The sequence below is a fragment of the Oncorhynchus keta genome, chromosome 6 (assembly GCF_023373465.1).
Source record: "Oncorhynchus keta strain PuntledgeMale-10-30-2019 chromosome 6, Oket_V2, whole genome shotgun sequence".
Classification (NCBI taxonomy): Eukaryota; Metazoa; Chordata; class Actinopteri; order Salmoniformes; family Salmonidae; genus Oncorhynchus; species Oncorhynchus keta.
Genome location: NC_068426.1, coordinates 12,457,469 through 12,477,128, shown reverse-complemented (window position 1 = coordinate 12,477,128; position 19,660 = coordinate 12,457,469). Strand labels below are relative to the sequence as shown.

The following is a 19,660-nucleotide window of genomic DNA, read 5'->3' as shown; positions in this document are numbered from 1 at the left end:
GGAGGTTCTTTCAAATGTGTGAAACGACTATCCAATCAGACCGGTCTCGTAGTCAGCTAGCGCGAGGCTGTGTATGCTACTCAGCTGTTAAAGGGAAGGACGTCGGATCGTGTGACTGACTGCGCTCAAACAAACACAGGTAGGCAGACGACAGGGCCTATTGAAAACAATTGTTTGGAATATATTGGCATCCTAAAAGAAATGTATATTTTGGTAGACTTTTTCCTCATTCGTAACAATGTGTTCATATTTCTATTCATAAAGTTTAATTCATTAGTGGCCTTTTTATATTAAAAAAAGGATTATCTGGTTCTTTGGGTAGATTATCGAAACGTAACATTTGTGTATTGAAAAGCATTGGAATTTGTTCGATTCAAAGTTGATTTAAAAAATAGATTTTTATATAAAAATAAATTTTGACTGTTCATTGTCGAGCATATAAGTGCATTAAAATGGCTGGCCATTGAACGACTACAATCAGCCATCAAATGTTATTTCAAGACTGAAAATCTAATTAAACGACACCAATTTGTTTTAATCTCCGATCTACAATCCCTCAATGTCGAACATTTTATTTAGTTTCTTTTGCGTCTCCTTCTGGTTTGAGTTTTCTGTGTTTGACTCGGTGCTGCCATCGCCATACCAGTCATGGCTGGCTTGTACAGCCTTTGTTAATGACAGCTCAGCTGTGCGCCGGGCGGTGCTTGGAGAACTTTGACAAGCTGATGTAATGTCCGCGTTTGGCAATTAAATGTATAAGTCTATAGAACTCGAAAGAAGCCTTTTCAGTTGATCAAACGATTGAGATCAGAATGTAATGCGTTGACGTTGTTCCCGTGCCATTTGTAATCCGTGGCTGTGTCTGAGTGGCTTTGTTGTTAAGCCCTCCCCTAGCAGGGAAGCTGAAGCCATTTTAATCAATGCACTCCTATAGGAGATCTACCCTTCATTGGAACCAAATACAGTCCCCATACAAGCGCCTTTAGAATTGTGTTCAAATGTGGTTAATGGGTCTATTTGTGAATGAGAGAAATACAAAACACGAAATGTTGATCAAATTAAAGGACAGTTTCTGTCATGAGAATTTATTGCACAAAATGGAAGATGAGTAATTCCTGGTGAGGAATTCGCTTCTAACCGCACGTTGGCCTATACTGAGTTGCATCACCAACGCATGCACTAAAAATGTTTTTAAATTCGCCTAATCTTGGATGTGCGGTTCAACGGTGGATGACATGAGTAGCCTAACTATCTCTTCAATCAACTAGCCCATTTTCTACTTTGAATTTAAAGTATAATTATAATTTTAACAACCCAGGCAGCATTGCTATCTAAAAATCTGTTATAACAGGCCTACTTTTTAAGGCACTGTGTGGGTCGGCGTGGGCTAACCAACAAAATACGATTAAATAAATTAACTGTACAATAGCTTTATGAAAAATATACATAACTTCATCTTCATACGTAACACTGAACTTGTATTATGGGCATAGCTGGGCATCTTGTCTTGAAATACTTAAGTATAAACTTGTCTGAAAATTTGCCCGCCATAGAAGGATCATTGTGATGTGCTTTTGGGTTCCAGACTCCAAAGAGTGTTTTTAATTTAGCTTTAATATCTTTGTCTTGTAGGAGCTGGTGGAAGAGATTCTGGTGGTGCAAGAGAACATCCACCATTTTTCAGAATGGCCAAAGGTGACGCTCGTAAGCCGAAGGGCAAAATGTCTGCCTATGCCTACTTTGTTCAAACCTGCCGAGAAGAACACAAAAATAAGAATCCAGAGATCCCAGTCAACTTTTCAGAGTTTTCTAAGAAGTGCTCTGGAAGATGGAAGGTAGAGGAGCAACATGAAACGTTGAAGTATTTCTTTGTGTGAAACAATTTTGTCATGATCATTATTTTCCAACCTAATGGTACTAGGCAAGCATAGTCCAGTCATATCCATCGCTATGCTATCTTAACATTTAACTTGCCACTTGTTTTTCAGACTATGTCTCCAAAGGAGAAGTCTAAGTTTGAGGACCAGGCCAAGCAGGACAAAGCTCGCTATGATTCGGAGATGACGAGCTATGGTCCTCCTGGGAAAAGGGGCAAGAAGGCACTGAAGGATCCTAACGCGCCAAAGAGACCTCAGTATGTCTATTCCTAAAACTCCGTAATCATCTATAGAATTGTTAATTCATTTAACTACCATCTTGTGCTATTTCACATGGGTGTCTTCAGATTAATTTGAATTAGTTGTGCTTTTTGAAGCAATTTGTATTTGAAGTGATATTGATATATGCTGCTTATTGTAAACGATTCACAACAATATGATTCCTTTTTTGAAGGCCTGCAACAATCTGTAAAGACGACATTTGCTTCTCTTACAGATCTGGATTCTTTGTTTTCTGTGCTGAGCAGCGCCCCAAGATCAAAGCCCAACACCCAAGCTTTGGCATTGGGGATGTGGCCAAGAAGCTTGGTGAGATGTGGAACAACTTGACCGACTCCAATAAACAGCCGTATCTTGCCAAAGCCAACAAACTCAAGGAAAAATACCAAAAGGTAACGCTGTTGAGAACTCTGACTTTTGTCTCAAATGTGCAATTTAATGGTATTTTACCAGCGTGCTCTGACTGGTGTCACATAGCAGGGAATCACTAGCTAAATATTGCAAAACCTGTGGATTAAGACTTTTGTTTATGGTTTCTAGGATGTGGCAGATTACAAAGGAGGAAAAGTGGGTGGGGCAGGAGCCTCTAAATCAAAGAAGGCTGAAGATGATGAGGATGACGATGATGAGGACGACGATGATGAGGACGAGGATGAGGATGAGGAGGATGATTAATCATCTTTGACAAATTAGAAAATGGTATTGTGTTTGGATAAGACACTGGCTGGTGAGCAGACTCATCTGTAGGGTTCAATTGTCCTAGACCAAAACATCAAATTGGTTTGAAACTATTTTCTCCCTGTAGTTACTTTGTTTGTCCTTTGGGTCTTTAACACTGTGCTCTCAGTGTTCTCCTTATCCCATCTGTTTTTCTCAGTTGAACAAGCCTATTTAAAGCAATGGCATAAGAGTTCATACCCTTTAACTCCTAAAAGATGTGTAAGGTGGCGTGTGTGTGCTACCATATGGCTATTGAAATAGATTTTATTTAATTGTTCTATTTTATTGGGATGTTCATTTCAAGGAATTGTAAGTTTGTTTAAGGGACTTAAACCAGTGTTTATCTGTATCTAGACACACAATCCATAGATTTCAGGCAGATGTCCAGTCTGACAACCAGGTATTTAACATTGCCCTGACCTATTATAACAAACACCTGTGCTTGAAGCAGGGCTGATCCATTTCACTTTGTAATGGCTGAAAGGAATGACTTAGTTTTTTTTCTTTTCATTTGGTTAAGTGGAATGACTTTTTAGATGTGAGGATGTCTCCCTCTTGACTGACATTGACACTACATCTGGATGAGTTTCTTTGCACCTGCAATTTTGTTTTGTATGTTTAGGATACATCTGGTTTAAAATAAATAACTACATTTTTACGTTCTGTGTGGCTCCAAATTGATTTCTTCCCTGCATTGAAAGGACTGCATTTGTTATTTTTAAATTGTTTCTTTAGCTGTAAATGTATTACACTTTATGCAACATACTATTTTGATATTACATTGTTGTTCAGTAGTGACTTTGACAGTCATTTGCCTCTTAAGTGGAAGAATATGTGAACTGGAGCCCATCTCTCCCCACATGCAACGGACAAAACACTCATCTGAGTGGAGTGGTTCACATGTTAGATAAATAACCTGCAAAAGAGCAACAAAAGTTTGCATGAAAAGTCAACGAGAAATGTATGTTTTTAAATGACTGAACATCAAACTTATCAATAGATTTAACCCTTGACAAGTCTCCTGACTTACGACAAGGTTGTTAAGGAAACCTCTAGTGAATGATGCTGCTTGACAGGATGACTATCAAAATGTCACGTTTTTAACCATGACCATGGAAAAGGTTGAGGTTGCTGTGTGGTCCTTCAAGGTGACCCTGGAAATATCTTACAGCCAAGATCCTTTTGGATTGCTACCAGGGTTGCCCGGTCTATCAAACATTTTAGCCCAATGACATCTTAACATTAAATTAAGAATGTTACTAGAGAATTCACCCTTATTAAACTCAGTCCCCTGGCGTACGCTTTACAGGTCTCTTACTGGCTGTGTATGACAGGTCTCTTACTGGCTGTGTATGACATCAGACCCCTGGCGTACGCTTTACAGGTCTCTTACTGGCTGTGTATGACATCAAACCCCTGGCGTACGCTTTACAGGTCTCTTACTGTCTGTGTATGACAGTCCCCTGGCGTACGCTTTACAGGTCTCTTACTGGCTGTGTATGACATCAAACCCCTGGCGTACGCTTTACAGGTCTCTTACTGGCTGTGTATGACATCAGACCCCTGGCGTACGCTTTACAGGTCTCTTACTGGCTGTGTATGACATCAGACCCCTGGCGTACGCTTTACAGGTCTCTTACTGGCTGTGTATGACATCAGACCCCTGGCGTACGCTTTACAGGTTTCCCAAAAGAGCAAAGGGTTATCTGTTTGAGTTAATAGAGAAAATACGACTATGCTTCCTATCCTAGCGGATAAAACAGACTGCAAAGACGTCCTGGGCATAAAAAAAAGTAATCTATTCTAGTCTGACATCCATGAGGTGCAGAGAAAAAAGTGAACTCTCTGTTGGAGGGATGAAAAGTTCTCCAGACATCCACATACCGCAGATCATCACAAATAGCTTTAAGTGACTTAGCTTGAGGAGAGAGTGACGCTATACCGCTGGGAAACTTATCAATAAGGGGGTTCAACAAGCAATTAAAATCTCTTCCAACCACTGCAGTGTCCGAGTTTAATTCTGAAAAGTCCTTCTGTAGCACAGTTGGTAGAGCATGGCGCTTGTAGCGCCAGGGTAGTGGGTTCGATTCCCGGGACCACCCATACGTAGAATGTATGCACACATGACTGTAAGTCGCTTTGGATAAAAGCGTCTGCTAAATGGCATATATAAAAATATAGAAATACCATTGCGCCTTGAACTGTAGCTCAGTTGGTAGAGCATGGCGCTTGTAACGCCAGGGTAGTGGGTTCGATTCCCGGGACCACCCATACGTAGAATGTATGCACACATGACTGTAAGTCGCTTTGGATAAAAGCGTCTGCTAAATGGCATATATTATATATTATTATTATTAACATTCAATATCCAGACTGAATCCTACTGTAAAAGTGGGGTGGTATCTTTTTCCATGTGTTGAACTCTCCTCTATCTCACCGAGCATAAACAAACGATATGAACCCTGAACTCATACTAAACCCAAAAATGAAACATGTAAAGATCCAAAAGGGGGTTTTCCCACAGATGACAGAACAGTAGTAGACAATGGCGAGACAGCCTACAGGGAGGAGGTGAGGGTTCTGGGAGTGTGGTGCCAGGAAAATAACCTCTCACTCAACATCAACAAAACAAAGGAGATGGTCGTGGACTTCAGGAAACAGCAGAGGGAGAACCCCCCCTATCCACATTGACGCGACTGCAGTGGTATCCGTCAAGGGACTTGCCCATGGCAGTCTCGTTGGTCCGCTCATCCAAAACTGGAGTCACCATACATTCACATTATATGTTAAACTCAGTGTCAATTTTGAAAAATATATAAATTGACTGGAGGCCTATGACAAACAATGCTATAATCATTACATTATTAACCACTAACATGTACGCTAACATTGATTGAAACCAACTAGCCTAGAGCTAACTAGCATTTTGCCAAGCTAAATGTGGTTAGCATCAAGCTAGAGAACTGTTAAATGCTATTTTTCTACAAATATTAACACTAACACATTTTATCGTGACATCACATATTTATATATATAAACTGAGCCTTTGTTCATCGAAAATAAAATCAATTGGATCTAAAGCGTGGTTTAAAAAAGTACAGAAAGTTTGGACGCCATCTTAATACCTTCTCTTACATGTAAACCATTAGCAACCAAGTCAACCTTCATTACTTACAATGGGGAAAATACCAACCAGTTTTTCATAGTTAAAATCTGTTTGGGATAGCGGGCAGCATTTTCACATTTGGATGAATAGCGTGCCCAGAGTAAACTGCCTGCCACTCAGTCCCAGTTGCTAATATATGCATATTACTGATACATGTATTGTGTAACATGAAGTCCTATGAGTGTCATCTGATGAAGATCAAAGGTTAGTGATTAATTTTCTCTATTTCTGCTTTTTGTGACTCCTCTCTTTGGCTGGAAAATGGCTGTGTGTGTTTTTGTGACTCGGCTTTGACCTAACATAATCATATGTTGTGCTTTCGCTGTAAAGCCTTTTTGAAATCGGACACGATGGGTAGATTAACAAGAAGTTTCTTTCATTTCGTGTATTGTACTTGTTAATGTATGAAAGTAACATATTTAAAAAATATATTTTCGAATTTCGCTCTCTGTCTTTTCAGCGGAATGTTGTCGAGGGGTGCTGCTAGCGGAACCCCTAGCCATAAGAAGTTTTTAAAACTCCCTCCAATTGTCTTCAAACATCACCAAACTCATGGACTATGTAGTTAACCATGTTACCTCAATATTTTGAATCATATTGCACTTTTGTACATTTACATACCTGAATTAATAGGGTATAATGATGAGACAGAAAATGTTTTCAGTAGAACGAGATTGAAGAAGAAACCTCCAAGATCTCACTAACACACTCCATTGACATCACAGCTCTCCCTAGCAGCAGTAATCATATACATACATTCAATGTAAATACCTGTGAGGCCTAGAAAATTATGCAAGGGGTAGCTCCATAAAATAACAAACAAAATAAAACAAAAAATATGAGCATACATATTTGTGAGTCACATATACACATGGCATATGCTTGGGTATCACCTTGTCATCTCTGATCTGGTTGCCTCAATAAATTAATGCTAGAACATTGGTAGCAAGGATTAGCTATTTATGTCCTGTTTCAGGAAACTAGGGGTACATCACGGGTCACTACTTAAAAGGAGAATGTTTGAATGTAATCTTTCTTTTTTGATCAAAATGAGAAATAGCCATTTGCTTGGCTAGCGATAGCCTAATGTTAGCTACCTAACATTGAACCTGGTTGGTTAGCTACCTGCAGATTCATGCAGGGCAGTAACGTCATGAGTTGGGATTATGGTTCACTGTTTACCTAGCTAGCTAGCTACATGTCTTAACAAAAGACTCAACTATGCAAATAACCATTTCGGGTGCGATCGTAAATTCATTCTGTCTATGTACTCTGATTTCAAAGCACTCTCGTCTGAGTGTGCCAGAGTGCAGAATAACTGATAAATGTATGAATGCTCAACACCCATTGAATATGGCCGGTGTCAGCAAACGTAGGCAAAAAAGCGCAATTCAGTTGTTGCCAGCAGCACAATTACAGTCACCAATGCTTTGGATAACATGAAAACAGCCTAAACAACTCTGCCAGGATGAGTAAAATGGTCAGAGTGGGGTGTTTAGTTGGCATTATCTCAACCTCAACCACCTTCACCTGGAATGCTTTTCCAACAGTCTTGAAGGAGTTCCCACATTTGCTGAGCACTTGTTGGCAACATTTCCTTTTCTCTGCGGTCCAACTCATCCCAAACCATCTCAATTGGGTTGATGTCTGGTGATTGTGGAGGCCAGGTCATCTGATGCAGCACTCCATCACTCTCCTTCTTGGTCAAATAGCTCTTACACAGCCTGGAGGTGTATTGGGTCATTGTCCTTTTGAAAAACAAATGACAGTCTCACTAAGTGCAAACCAGATGGGATGGTGTATCGCTGCAGAATGCTGTGGTAGCCATGCTGGTTCAGTGTGCTTTGAATTCTAAGTAAATCATAGACAGTGTCACCATCAAAGCACCCGCACACCTCCTCCTCCATGCTTCACGGTGGGAACCACACAATGCGGAGATCATCCATTCACCGTCATCCATTCATTCTGCGTCTCACAAAGACATGGCGGTTGGAACTAAAAATCTCAAATTTGGATTCATTAGACCAAGGGAGAAATTTCCACTGGTCTAATGTCCATTGCTCATTTTTCTTGGCCCAAGCAAGTCTCTTACTATTATTGGTGTCCTTTAATAGTGGTTTCTTTTCAGCAATTCGACCATGGAGACCTGATTCATGCCGTCTCCTCTGAACAGTTGATGTTGAGATGTGTCTGTTACTTGAACTATGTGAAGCCTTTATTTGGGCTGCAATCTAAGGTGCAGTTAACTCTAATGAACTTATCCTCTGCAGCAGAGGTAACTCTGGGTCTTCCTTTCCTGTGGCAGTCCTCATGAGAGCCAGTTTCATCATAGTGCTTGATTGCACAACATTTTTTGAAATGACTGACCTTCATGTCTTAAAGTAATGATGGGCTGTCGTTTCTCTTGACTTATTTGAGCTGTTCTTGCCATAATATGGACTTGGTATTTTACCAAATAGGGCTATCTTCTGTATACCCACCCTACCTCGTCACAACACAACTGATTGGCTCAAACACATTAAGAAGGTAAGAAATTCCACAAAATAACTTTTTACAAATTGAAATGCATTCCAGGTGACTACCTCATGAAGCTGGTTGAGAGAATGCCAAGAGGGTGCAAAGCTGTCAAGACAAAAGGGTGGCTACTTTGAAGAATCTAACATATAAACATATTTTGATTTGTTTAACACATTTTTGGTTACTACATGATTCCATATGTGTTATTTCATAGTTTTGATGTCTTCACTATTATTCTACAATGTAGAAAATAGTAAAAAATTAAGAAAAACCCTGGAATGAGGTGTGTCTAAACTTTTGATGGGTACTGTATTCGATAACACCACGTGTATATTTTAATTTACAATTGAATTAATCCATTAAATAAATAATACTAGCACATCAAATTACGTTATTGTACATTAGCCTACTCCCCTATCGACACATTATATAATATTGCCTACGTGCTTTCGACAATACGTTAAACTCTTTATCAACAAAAAGTAATTATTTTCAAATAATCCAAATTTGCCTTAAATATTTTCTAACGATGCCACAATTTACATATAGCCTACTTACTCCTCAATCAGATCAAGAACATCTTGTTAATTATGTTCATCATCTCTAAGGAAACTATCTGGGGCAGACTCGGGCATCATACACTAGGACAGGTTGCCGCGCGGTGAAACACCGCTTCCCATTCAATTCAATCGGCGACCTTTGGGCGGTACGAAGGTGGCGTGGGAGGCGGTGAAAAAGTTGTACTTTTTCCAAAGGCAACCGCTGGGCGATGACCAAACATATCGAGTGGTTCCCATGACGAATTTGACGCTAAGCGACCCAAGGCTGGAGACGTTCTTCAAAGATGGCTGACAAAAATACTATGATGGAAGCAAATGTAAGTGATTATAACGTAATAACGAATCATGCAAAAACAATGTACATTTGACAGGAATATGTTAATGTAGAGACAAACGAGTATACATTTTTTTAATCGTAAAGTTAATTTACGAAAATCGCGATTTAGCAAGCTAGCTGACTAGCTAACATTAGCCAGGTGTTGTGACACGAGTATGAAATTGTAATTCTGGTTGTTTAATGTTTTAGGGACTACTGAAACAACCAGCAAACCAGGCTGTCGTCTTGTGAAACAGTGGCTGTAAAGAATCTAGCTAGCTAAAGCATTTGCTGCAAATTGAAAGAAAAAAACTTGAGAGCCCATCATAGCTAGTTGTATCAATTTCAAAACAGTCTGAATGACATAAATTAAGCCTATGGATTGAGTAGAATATACACTGCTCAAAAAATAAAGGGAAAGCTTAAACAACACAATGTAACTCCAAGTCAATCACACTTCTGTGAAATCAAACTGTCCACTTAGGAAGCAACACTGATTGACAATACATTTCACATGCTGTTGTGCAAATGGAATAGACAACAGGTGGAAATTATAGGCAATTAGCAAGACACCCCCAATAAAGGAGTGGTTCTGCAGGTGGTGACCACAGACCACTTCTCAGTTCCTATGCTTCCTGGCTGATGTTTTGGTCACTTTTGAATGCTGGCGGTGCTTTCACTCTCGTGGTAGCATGAGACGGAGTCTACAACCCACACAAGTGGCTCAGGTAGTGCAGCTCATCCAGGATGGCACATCAATGCGAGCTGTGGCAAGAAGGTTTGCTGTGTCTGTCAGCGTAGTGTCCAGAGCATGGAGGCGCTACCAGGAGACAGGCCAGTACATCAGGAGACTTGGAGGAGGCCGTAGGAGGGCAACAACCCAGCAGCAGGACCGCTACCTCCGCCTTTGTGCAAGGAGGAGCAGGAGGAGCACTGCCAGAGCCCTGCAAAATGACTTCCAGCAGGCCACAAATGTGCATGTGTCTGCTCAAACGGTCAGAAACAGACTCCATGAGGGTGGTATGAGGGCCCAACGTCCACAGGTGGGGGTTGTGCTTACAGCCCAACACCGTGCAGGACGTTTGGCATTTGCCAGAGAACACCAAGATTGGCAAATTCGCCACTGGCGCCCGGTGCTCTTCACAGATGAAAGCAGGTTCACACTGAGCACATGTGACAGAGTCTGGAGACGCCGTGGAGAACATTCTGCTGCCTGCAACATCCTCCAGCATGACCGGTTTAGCGGTGGGTCAGTCATGGTGTGGGGTGGCATTTCTTTGGGGGGCCGCACAGCCCTTCATGTGCTCGCCAGAGGTAGCCTGACTGCCATTAGGTACCAAGATGAGATCCTCAGACCCCTTGTGAGACCATATGCTGGTGCAGTTGGCCCTGGGTTCCTCCTAATGCAAGACAATGCTAGACCTCATGTGGCTGGAGTGTGTCAGCAGTTCCTGCAAGAGGAAGGCATTGATGCTATGGACTGGCCCGCCCGTTCCCCAGACCTGAATCCAATTAAGCACATCTGGGACATCATGTCTCGCTCCATCCACCAACGCCACGTTGCACCACAAACTCTCCAGGAGTTGGCGGATGCTTTAGTCCAGGTCTGGGAGGAGATACCTCAGGAGACCATCCGCCACCTCATCAGGAGCATTCCCAGGCGTTGTAGGGAGGTCATACAGGCATGTGGAGGCCACACACACTACTGAGCCTCATTTTGACTTGTTTTAAGGACATTACATCAAAGTTGGATCAGCCTGTAGTGTGGTTTTCTACTTTAATTTTGAGTGTGACTCCAAATCCAGACCTCCATGGGTTGATACATTTGATTTCCATTGATCATTTGTGTGATTTTGTTGTCAGCACATTCAACTATGTAAAGAAAAAAGTATTTAAAAATAACATTTCATTCAGATCTAGGATGTGTTATTTTAGTGTTCCCTTTATTTTTTTGAGCAGTGTAATATAACTTTGCGCCAAGGATGTCTAGTTTTGCACACTTTGTACAAAATAATAAAATGCAGTACAGGATATTTCTCAACGTAGCTCTTTATTAGCTAGCTATAACTGGCATGTTCATGTATCGCCAACCAGGATCAAACTGACCATGACCTAACCATTTGGGTGGTCTTAACCAATCGTAGCACAGTATGAGATGGCGGTAAAATGCATCCAATTACAATTCAGTATGTTTACACATATGAATATTACAAAGGATGCAAGTTGTATATACATGTAGTTATTACCATGCATGAGTTCCCCACATTTAATATATTCACTGATCATGTACTCTACCTTGGCAAATAAAGGTGCAGTTCAGGTATGAATGTCTTGAGATTATCCAATACCAGGAGTATCACATTCCAGTCTTTGTGTTATGCTGTGTCTGCATGTATGTATTACAATTATACACCACAACAGTGTTAACTAATCTTGGTCCTGGGACATCAATGGTTACACATTGTAACTAATAGACTAGAAACAAGATTTAACTAGTTAAAGACTGATTTGTAATTCATATATACATAAGTCAAATTTACAAAACAGTACACTACACTTCCTATGCATCATGTAAGTAGTCTAAAACCGGTTCATCTCCATATCTAATGCCCTTCATCTGCATTGATCTGATAAACACAGGATAGGTGTAGTATTTCAGCAAATGAGAGACTTAATTTCAATTTGAAACACTTTATTGAAAGCAGTTCATTATCCAAGTGTTATCAATACAAGTTCAATCTGTACTTCAATGCATATCTGTTATGCATTATAATAACAGAGGAAGAAAGGTGGCGAGAGAGGTGTAAAAGGGAAAGAGGTAAGAACATATGCTGCCTTCCCCTGCTCCTATGATTAATGAATCACAGTGTAATCCAAATATTCTCTCAGTTCATCACAATTACATAAGTGTCTCTAGTCAGCCCGAAGGTTATCTTAAAAGCGGGTGAGGTAGCGATGATGGGACTGGGGGTTGGCATCCTCTCACATCAAAACATCTGCAGATGTAGAGAGCATGTTTATGCCGTGTTTTTATTTTTTAATTCTAACATTGTTAGTCATAATAATCAAGAGGTGAAATGCAAAACTGACCTTGGATCATTAACTCTGATATTTCAATGTAAAGCATCTCTTTAATAATACTTCCTGTTGACCTTACCAAGTGACCTCTCACCTCTTATCATGCTGTGCCCTCGATGTAGCCAGTTCAGATGCGGGAGGGGTTCACCGACACAGCTGATATAACCTAGAGGATTTAGGGAGAAGAGGAGAGTGGGATGAAGTGAAGGAGAGACTTATTGAGAAATTAAGGTAGTTAAAGGGACAGTGTTCAACAGGAATCTGTGTGTGTCGCCTCACCTGGTGTCCACACCACATTTTTCATGCTGAAAAACATGAACGAACACACGAGGACAAACAATATAGCATAGTTATAGAAATAGTCAAGTGTCTTGCTATTCTCCATGGTTGGCTCTTTTGCCCATTCTTTGAAGGTGGAAGGAGCCACAGTTATACACCTGAGCCTGGTTACTGTACAACACAATCCATCAATCAGATTGATACATGTGTGTAGATGTGGGTTATAGGGTTTTGAATACCCATATTGAAAAAAATGTGACTTAAAATAGCTTGTTTTGTTTTTGTACAGACATCACACCCTTACCTAAACAGTACCCTCACCTGAGAAGTAGAAATCAAAGGGAGAGAAACTGGGAATTGAATAACTGCAGTTGACATAGCTAAGTAAATTGAAAAATACCCTTATTGCAATGTGAATGGCTCTTAAAGAGCCTTTGGTTGTGCATAGTGTAGTTTATGGTGTTGCCAGGGAACAACTCCCTCTTCGAAGAAGTAGGAAGTGAAGACCTCCTGCACACAGATTGCCTCTCTTGCTGCCTTGTTGGACCACATCCTTGAAACATCCTGCTGAGCAGCAGACTTCTCCTCTGGCACACAGCGGCGAGCTGCAGATCCCCTCCTGGTCCTCGTGTCCATCCTCATGAAGTTATGCAGAACACAGGTAGTCATCACACACCTGAATTCCTCCAGGAGGCAGTCCCAGATGGCCCTGGTCACCCAACCTTGCAGTGCCCTACATGTTAACTGTTTTGAAGGAATCTCGAGTTACAAGATATTTGTAGGAATATGGAAGACAATGTAATTATTAGACTTTTACATCACCAGGCCATTGTGGATTACTAAAGTATAATATCCCCGATGACAAATCATGATCACATTGGATTGATAGATGCATGGGCACACATATGTGAATGTGTAGTATGTGACAATAACAGGATCATATCAAGGATGGCATCACAAATGAATACATAAATACCACTTGAAGCTTGATGATGAGTTGATCATTTGAATCAGCTGTATAGTGCTTAGGCAAAAACAAAATGTGTCCCTCTGAGTCTCCAGGACCAGGACTGAGAACCACTGCTCTTCATGTGTATACAGGCTTTCATAGCTCTCTTTATCTGAGGACAGAAAACCTCACAAGAAACAGACTTCATTATAGTCAAATTAGACCGCACTGAATATTAAGTTAATATTATCTCCATCCTCACTTTTAGGGACAGGAACTACACAAAAGTACCTGTCCTATCCAGAATAGCCTGCTCTCCCACTGACAGTTGGGGCTGCTATCCTTTCACCCTCCTCCATAGCTAGCTATCTACAAATGCATTTGGAGTGGTGGTGATATTTCATTCACTTAGCTAGCTATATAGTATGTGAAGTTGGCTAGGTAGCTAGCTAGCCAACTAACGTTAGCAGTTCATTTGAGTTAGCCTGCACTGTAGCTAGTTAGCTAATAAAACGTTTTTTTTTTACATTTTCGAAATCTATTTACTTACTTTAATAGGTTATCCCAGCCATGTGGCCAATTGGAAACAGGGCTGCAAAATGTGTTTGTCACCAGAGCGTTTTAAAGGATATTACTATTGAACTATGTACCTATTTAATAACCAGACCTTCATACAAACTTGTTACGCTGAATTCTTGACGCACAGTCGAACATGCTGCTATATGCTACCATCACGCCCACAAGCGAATCACAATGGGCGGCCTGAGCGGCACGCGGAAATGTACCACTTTCTTTTTTTCCCTTTTATTTTGGATCAATAACATTTTATTTTTTACTCCCCAAATACAGGTAAAAGCTTGTAGCATCATACCCAAGACTCAAGGCTGTAATCGCTACTAAAGGTGCTTCAAGAAAGCTCGGGGATTTGAGTAAAGGGTCTGAATACTTATGTAAATGTGATTAGTTTTGTTTCTTTTTTTTCTTTTTCCAAAAGCCTTTCTTTGCTTTGTCATTATGGGGTAGTGTGTCAATTGAGGGGAAAAAACTATTAAATCCATTTTAAAATAAGTCTTTAACGTAACAAAATGTCTGAATACTTTCCAAATGCACTGTAACCCATCAGTCAGACCCCATCAATTAATCACTCTTATCTGCATGTCCAGCCCTTTATATTTAGCTTCACAATTAAGTGTTTTACCATGTTATCTTCTGTAATGTTTCCACTGCATTCGTTTTGGATGAGATTTTCATTGCTTTTAAGAGCTTGTTAATCATACAGAAAACCAATGGAACAAACCAGAAGTCTGGAGCTCCAACAATATATATATTTTAAAGGGGCTAGAAGTGGGACTGTAGGAGTTAACATCAGCGCCAAGTAACTCACGTTGCAGGCAACACACAGGGCTGTACTAACAGCAACACAAGTAGTACAAGTAGACTCCGGTGTTCCGCTCCAGACTGCTTTTTATTGTGGTAGATGTTCGACACAGCGTCCAGGTCAAACTGTACACAAAAGTGACAGTCTGATTCTCCGGTAACAGTCTACTGGTCTTTCAGCTCCTTCAGTATCCTGATGGCCGACTTCACCGTGACTGCAGACTTCGTGTTGTGTATCCAGGCGCCTCCAGCAACAGTCTTCATGCAGGACCCACAGTGCCAGATACCAACTGCCCTCCTCTTCATCTTAGTCTTGCCACAGAAGGAGCAGGTGTACTTGGCGTGCTGGCTGATCTCAATCTTCTTCACCATGTTCCTGAGCGACGCGCCGTAACGCGTGCCGTATTTACCCACGATCCCCACCTTCTTGGTGCGCTTGGCCATGCGCTTGGCCATTGTAGTTCTGGAGACGTAGGTCCAAAAAGCAATGTACCATTAGCGATAACAGGAAATACACAAGTCGTAGGCTACACTATAGCTCATGGTGGCTACTTCGGCTTGCGGCTTGCACGGGAAAAACGGTACGTTTCTAAAATGTATGGTTGATTTAATTAATGTAAGGGCCATTCCGCCGAATCGGTGCCTTTTCCGTCCCCAGGACATTACATACATTATAGTATCAAGCAAAGTGTCATGCACATATGGTGCTAATTGCAATTTGAAGATCCATAATGTACAACCTTAATAAAAACTACCCAGAACACTGAAAAAATAGGATTTTAGCCTGTCCCCACTACACTTCACCATTAAATATAATGATTAGAAACAATCAAATCTTTTTTTTTAATTATTGGGTGACTCTTTTTCCAATTTAGACATAATACATTTTCTCAGAGGAAAGTCATATGTTAGGTAAAATACACATTTTAGTCATGTTTTCACTCAGTCCTGTTACCCTGACACATTCCCCCCTCTAAACTTTGGGACATTCCACAAGTCACATGATCAACAGGAAGTAGCATCATTTGAGTCTCCTGATGCCATGGGAAGACCAACAGTAAGTTCTCTCACTCTTTTTATCATATTGTAAGTATGACTGAGAATGTCAATCTCAATGTACAGTCCTATTTTTTTTTTAAAGATAGTTTTGGGAAACCACTTGAAGGTGCTAAGTGTTCTCATGCTATTCATGCTATTCACATTGATGCCATGTGGCTACATTTCATGTATTTGCTAATGCTATGCTAAAAACTCAGTCCTGTTACTTTCAGTCCTGTTACTCATATGAAGGGTAACAGGACTGAATAAGAGTAACAGGAGTGAGAAGTTTGAATAAAATAGCCATTTTAAATGTGTATCTGGTATATACATTGATTCATTATAATACTATTCTCTTGATTTTAAGTTTCACAGTTTGAATTACTGATTGTGTTTTTGGTTTTGAAATGTGAACACATTACTTACAGGGAGCCAATCGATGAAGTGCTGCAGAGAAGCAGCCGCGCTGTCACACTCGACGTGATGCCGATCCAGAAAGGAGAGACAGATACTTGAAGAAGGAACAGCAGAAATTCAGGGAGGACATAACATCAGGCAGGAAGAAAACACTAACATTTAGTAAGAGGGAAAAGCACAGACGTCACAAAGAATGGAGGGAGACTTACTATAGGATCAAATCCAGGAAAGAAGCCACACCTCTAGGTAGCCCGCAGCTTTCACCAGACAGAGCAGATAATCCAGAGCCAAGCCGTTCAAGATCAGGATGAGAGTTAGTGCTAGTGTGTTAAGTGGATTATGTGTAAAATGGGTGATGGCCAGTTAATAGGGCATATAGATAACATTTTACTGTAGCCACTTATTAATTTAACAATTGAACAACTATTGTAATTGTGATGTACTTGTGTGTTTTAGGCAGATGAAGGGCGTTAAAGGTGAAATACATCAGAGAAGCTCCGGAAACAAACTGAAGAGATACAAAAGCAGCTACAGACACAAACCTGGAAAAAAAGGAGAGGTATAAGGAAAGCATTCTGCGTATGAAACAGAATTATCCATCTCCATGTACAAAAGTTGTCAAACAAATGAGACCGCTACCACGCGCTACAATGCAAAAGACCCTTCTCTTCCATGACACCTTAGTGGAGGACATCCGACAGAGGCACAGCAACTCACGGGAAGAAAGGGAAAGGCAACTCATCTCAAAGATAGTGACAGGAAAAAATATATATATAGGCTGCAACGTCTCTCCCAAAGTTAATTTGGGTTGTCAAAGAAAAGGTGGCTGATGAATGCGAAGAATGCAGAACTTTAACTTAAACTACAAAAGGGAGAGAAACAGTAGGGTGGTAGATGGCTTCAAAAACAAAGTCCAAGATTTTTACACCATGGATGATGTCAGTTGATTAACGACTGGGAAGAGGCAGACGCCTCACCCAGAAGAAAATAAAAAATCAGAAGAGGTTCCTTTTGGACACAATGAAAATTCTACATGTGAAGATTTTGGCAGAACATGATGGGTTTCTCATACTCCCTCTTCTGCTCACTGAGCCCCTTTTGGGTTGTTCACCCAACTCTAAGTGACCAGGAGACTTGCATGTGCAAACAGCATGAAAACCTCAGTTTTATCGTACAGAAACTGCACCACCTGAAGATAATCAGCACTTTCAATCCTGATGAACTTCTCAAATCCGTCACAGGAAACACGGAGTGCATGAAGTGCATGTATGGGGACTATGCGGTGTGCAAGGACCTCTCGTCCAGTCTCTGGCCAATACAATGATAAGAATGAAGTGACTTATGTCCAGTCGGATGGATAAGGAGCACAAGAATGACCCCAATGGCGGTACATCCAAAGTCACTATCAAAAAAAAGAGTTCCAGACCTCCCAAGAGCAACTGCTGGAACAACTGAATCTGATGCTGCGCAAGTTTAAGATGCACACTTACAACATCAAGAATCCGTTTACCCACTACAGGGCACTGAAACAAGGCTTCAAAGCACATGACTGCTTTATTCATGTTGACTTTTCCGAAAATGACCTCTAAGTACGCAACAGAAATACAGACAGTGTCCTTCTGCACAGTCTTCCCCTCCAGACAAGAAGGGCCCACCAGCAATCTGGCAGCACTTGTCACCAGTGCTTGATTATGTGCAGAGTGCACATCCAGAGGTTACCACTATCCATTTTTACAGTGATGGCCCTTGCACTCAGTACAAGCAGCGAGGGAATTTGTTCCTGTTTAGTACTGAGCTGTTCAGAAGAAGATTCACTGCTGGATTGTGGAACTTCTTTGAGGCAAGCCATGGCAAGGGTGCCCCGGATGGAGTGGGCAGGGCCCTGAAGAGGACAGCTGACAGTCTTGTCAGGAAGGGGACAGATGTCCCTATTGCTTCAGAGCTGTTTTCTGTGTTGAGCAAGATGGATACAGCAAGCAAGTTATTTTTTGTGGAAGAGGAAGTAGTCAACAGCAGTGTCAGAGATGCCCAAGGATGTGCCACCAGTTCCATCTATGATAAAGATGCATCAGGCAGTAACCCCAGGCCATGGAGAGCTGACCTACAGGGACGTCAGCTGCTTGTTCACAGCAAGACAACATCTGAGCTGTGAGTCAATTGACAGAAGGCTCCCACGACCACAGGAAATCAGGGGCAAAGTCCTGATGTTGTTGGTAAATAGTGTGTGCTGAAGTACACCGGTCAACTGTACCCTGGCATCATCACAGACACAAACAACACACACGTCAAGGTTTGTTGTATGAAAAGTATTGGGGCCAACAGGTTTTGCTGGCCACTCCGCGAAGACATTCTTTGGTACCCGTTTCAAGACCTCCTGTGTACTATTCCACCAGTGAGGCAAGTCGCAGCTCGTTACATGGAAATTGACAACAAAGTCTGGGCCAAACCAGAGACTGTTTCTTAGAAAAGGCAAGTTTTTGTTCATTATTTTATTGAAATTCTGTATGAAATACAAATTGTATGTCGTGTTTGCAAGTGAATGTTGTTTTATGTGCATAAAATACTATAAGTTAATATTAGATACTGGTAGTCAAATGTAGAGCTCTGAGGATTTGCTTAACATGCTCAGCATTTTGTATTTTTGTCTTTCTTGCCTTTTGAGAGGAATATGGAGAACCCATATTGTGCAGAGGCAGGAGCCTGACACACATGCTGCACCCCGCACACACAAGCACACGCTCACATACATACACACACTCATACACACACAATTGTTACAGCTTTTATGTTGCTATTTAGACTAAGATATTTTTTGCCAAATATAATGACCTCTGTTTTATCTTTGTTTAATTGAAGTTCTGTGACATCCAGTTATTCTCCCTCACACAAGCACTCATTCCTGTTACTCAGCACTCATTCCTGTTGCTCAGCACTCATTCCTGTTGCTCAGCACTCATTCCTGTTACTCAGCACTCATTCCTGTTACTCAGCACTCATTCCTGTTACTCAGCACTCATTCCTGTTACTCAGCACTCATTCCTGTTACTCCTGGCTCATTCCTGTTACTCCTGGCTCATTCCTGTTACT

At 41.1% G+C, this 19,660-nt stretch overlaps 2 protein-coding genes across 2 annotated transcripts; one reads left to right on the top strand and one right to left on the bottom strand.

Moving 5' to 3' along the window:
• Positions 1-3,534, top strand: LOC118384963 (high mobility group protein B3-like). The gene is made up of 5 exons (XM_035771687.2): positions 1-139; positions 1,633-1,835; positions 1,989-2,134; positions 2,374-2,548; positions 2,697-3,534. The coding sequence occupies exons 2-5, from the start codon at positions 1,686-1,688 to the stop codon at positions 2,829-2,831; spliced, it is 606 nt and encodes a 201-aa protein (XP_035627580.1). The 5' UTR covers positions 1-139; positions 1,633-1,685; the 3' UTR covers positions 2,832-3,534.
• An 11,019-nt stretch (positions 3,535-14,553) lies between these two features.
• Positions 14,554-15,592, bottom strand: LOC118384958 (60S ribosomal protein L37a-like). Its single transcript, XM_035771680.2, has one exon. It carries the CDS (start codon positions 15,572-15,574, stop codon positions 15,284-15,286), a length of 291 nt encoding a protein of 96 aa, XP_035627573.1. The 5' UTR covers positions 15,575-15,592; the 3' UTR covers positions 14,554-15,283.
• Between the last annotated feature and the right edge of the window lie 4,068 nt (positions 15,593-19,660).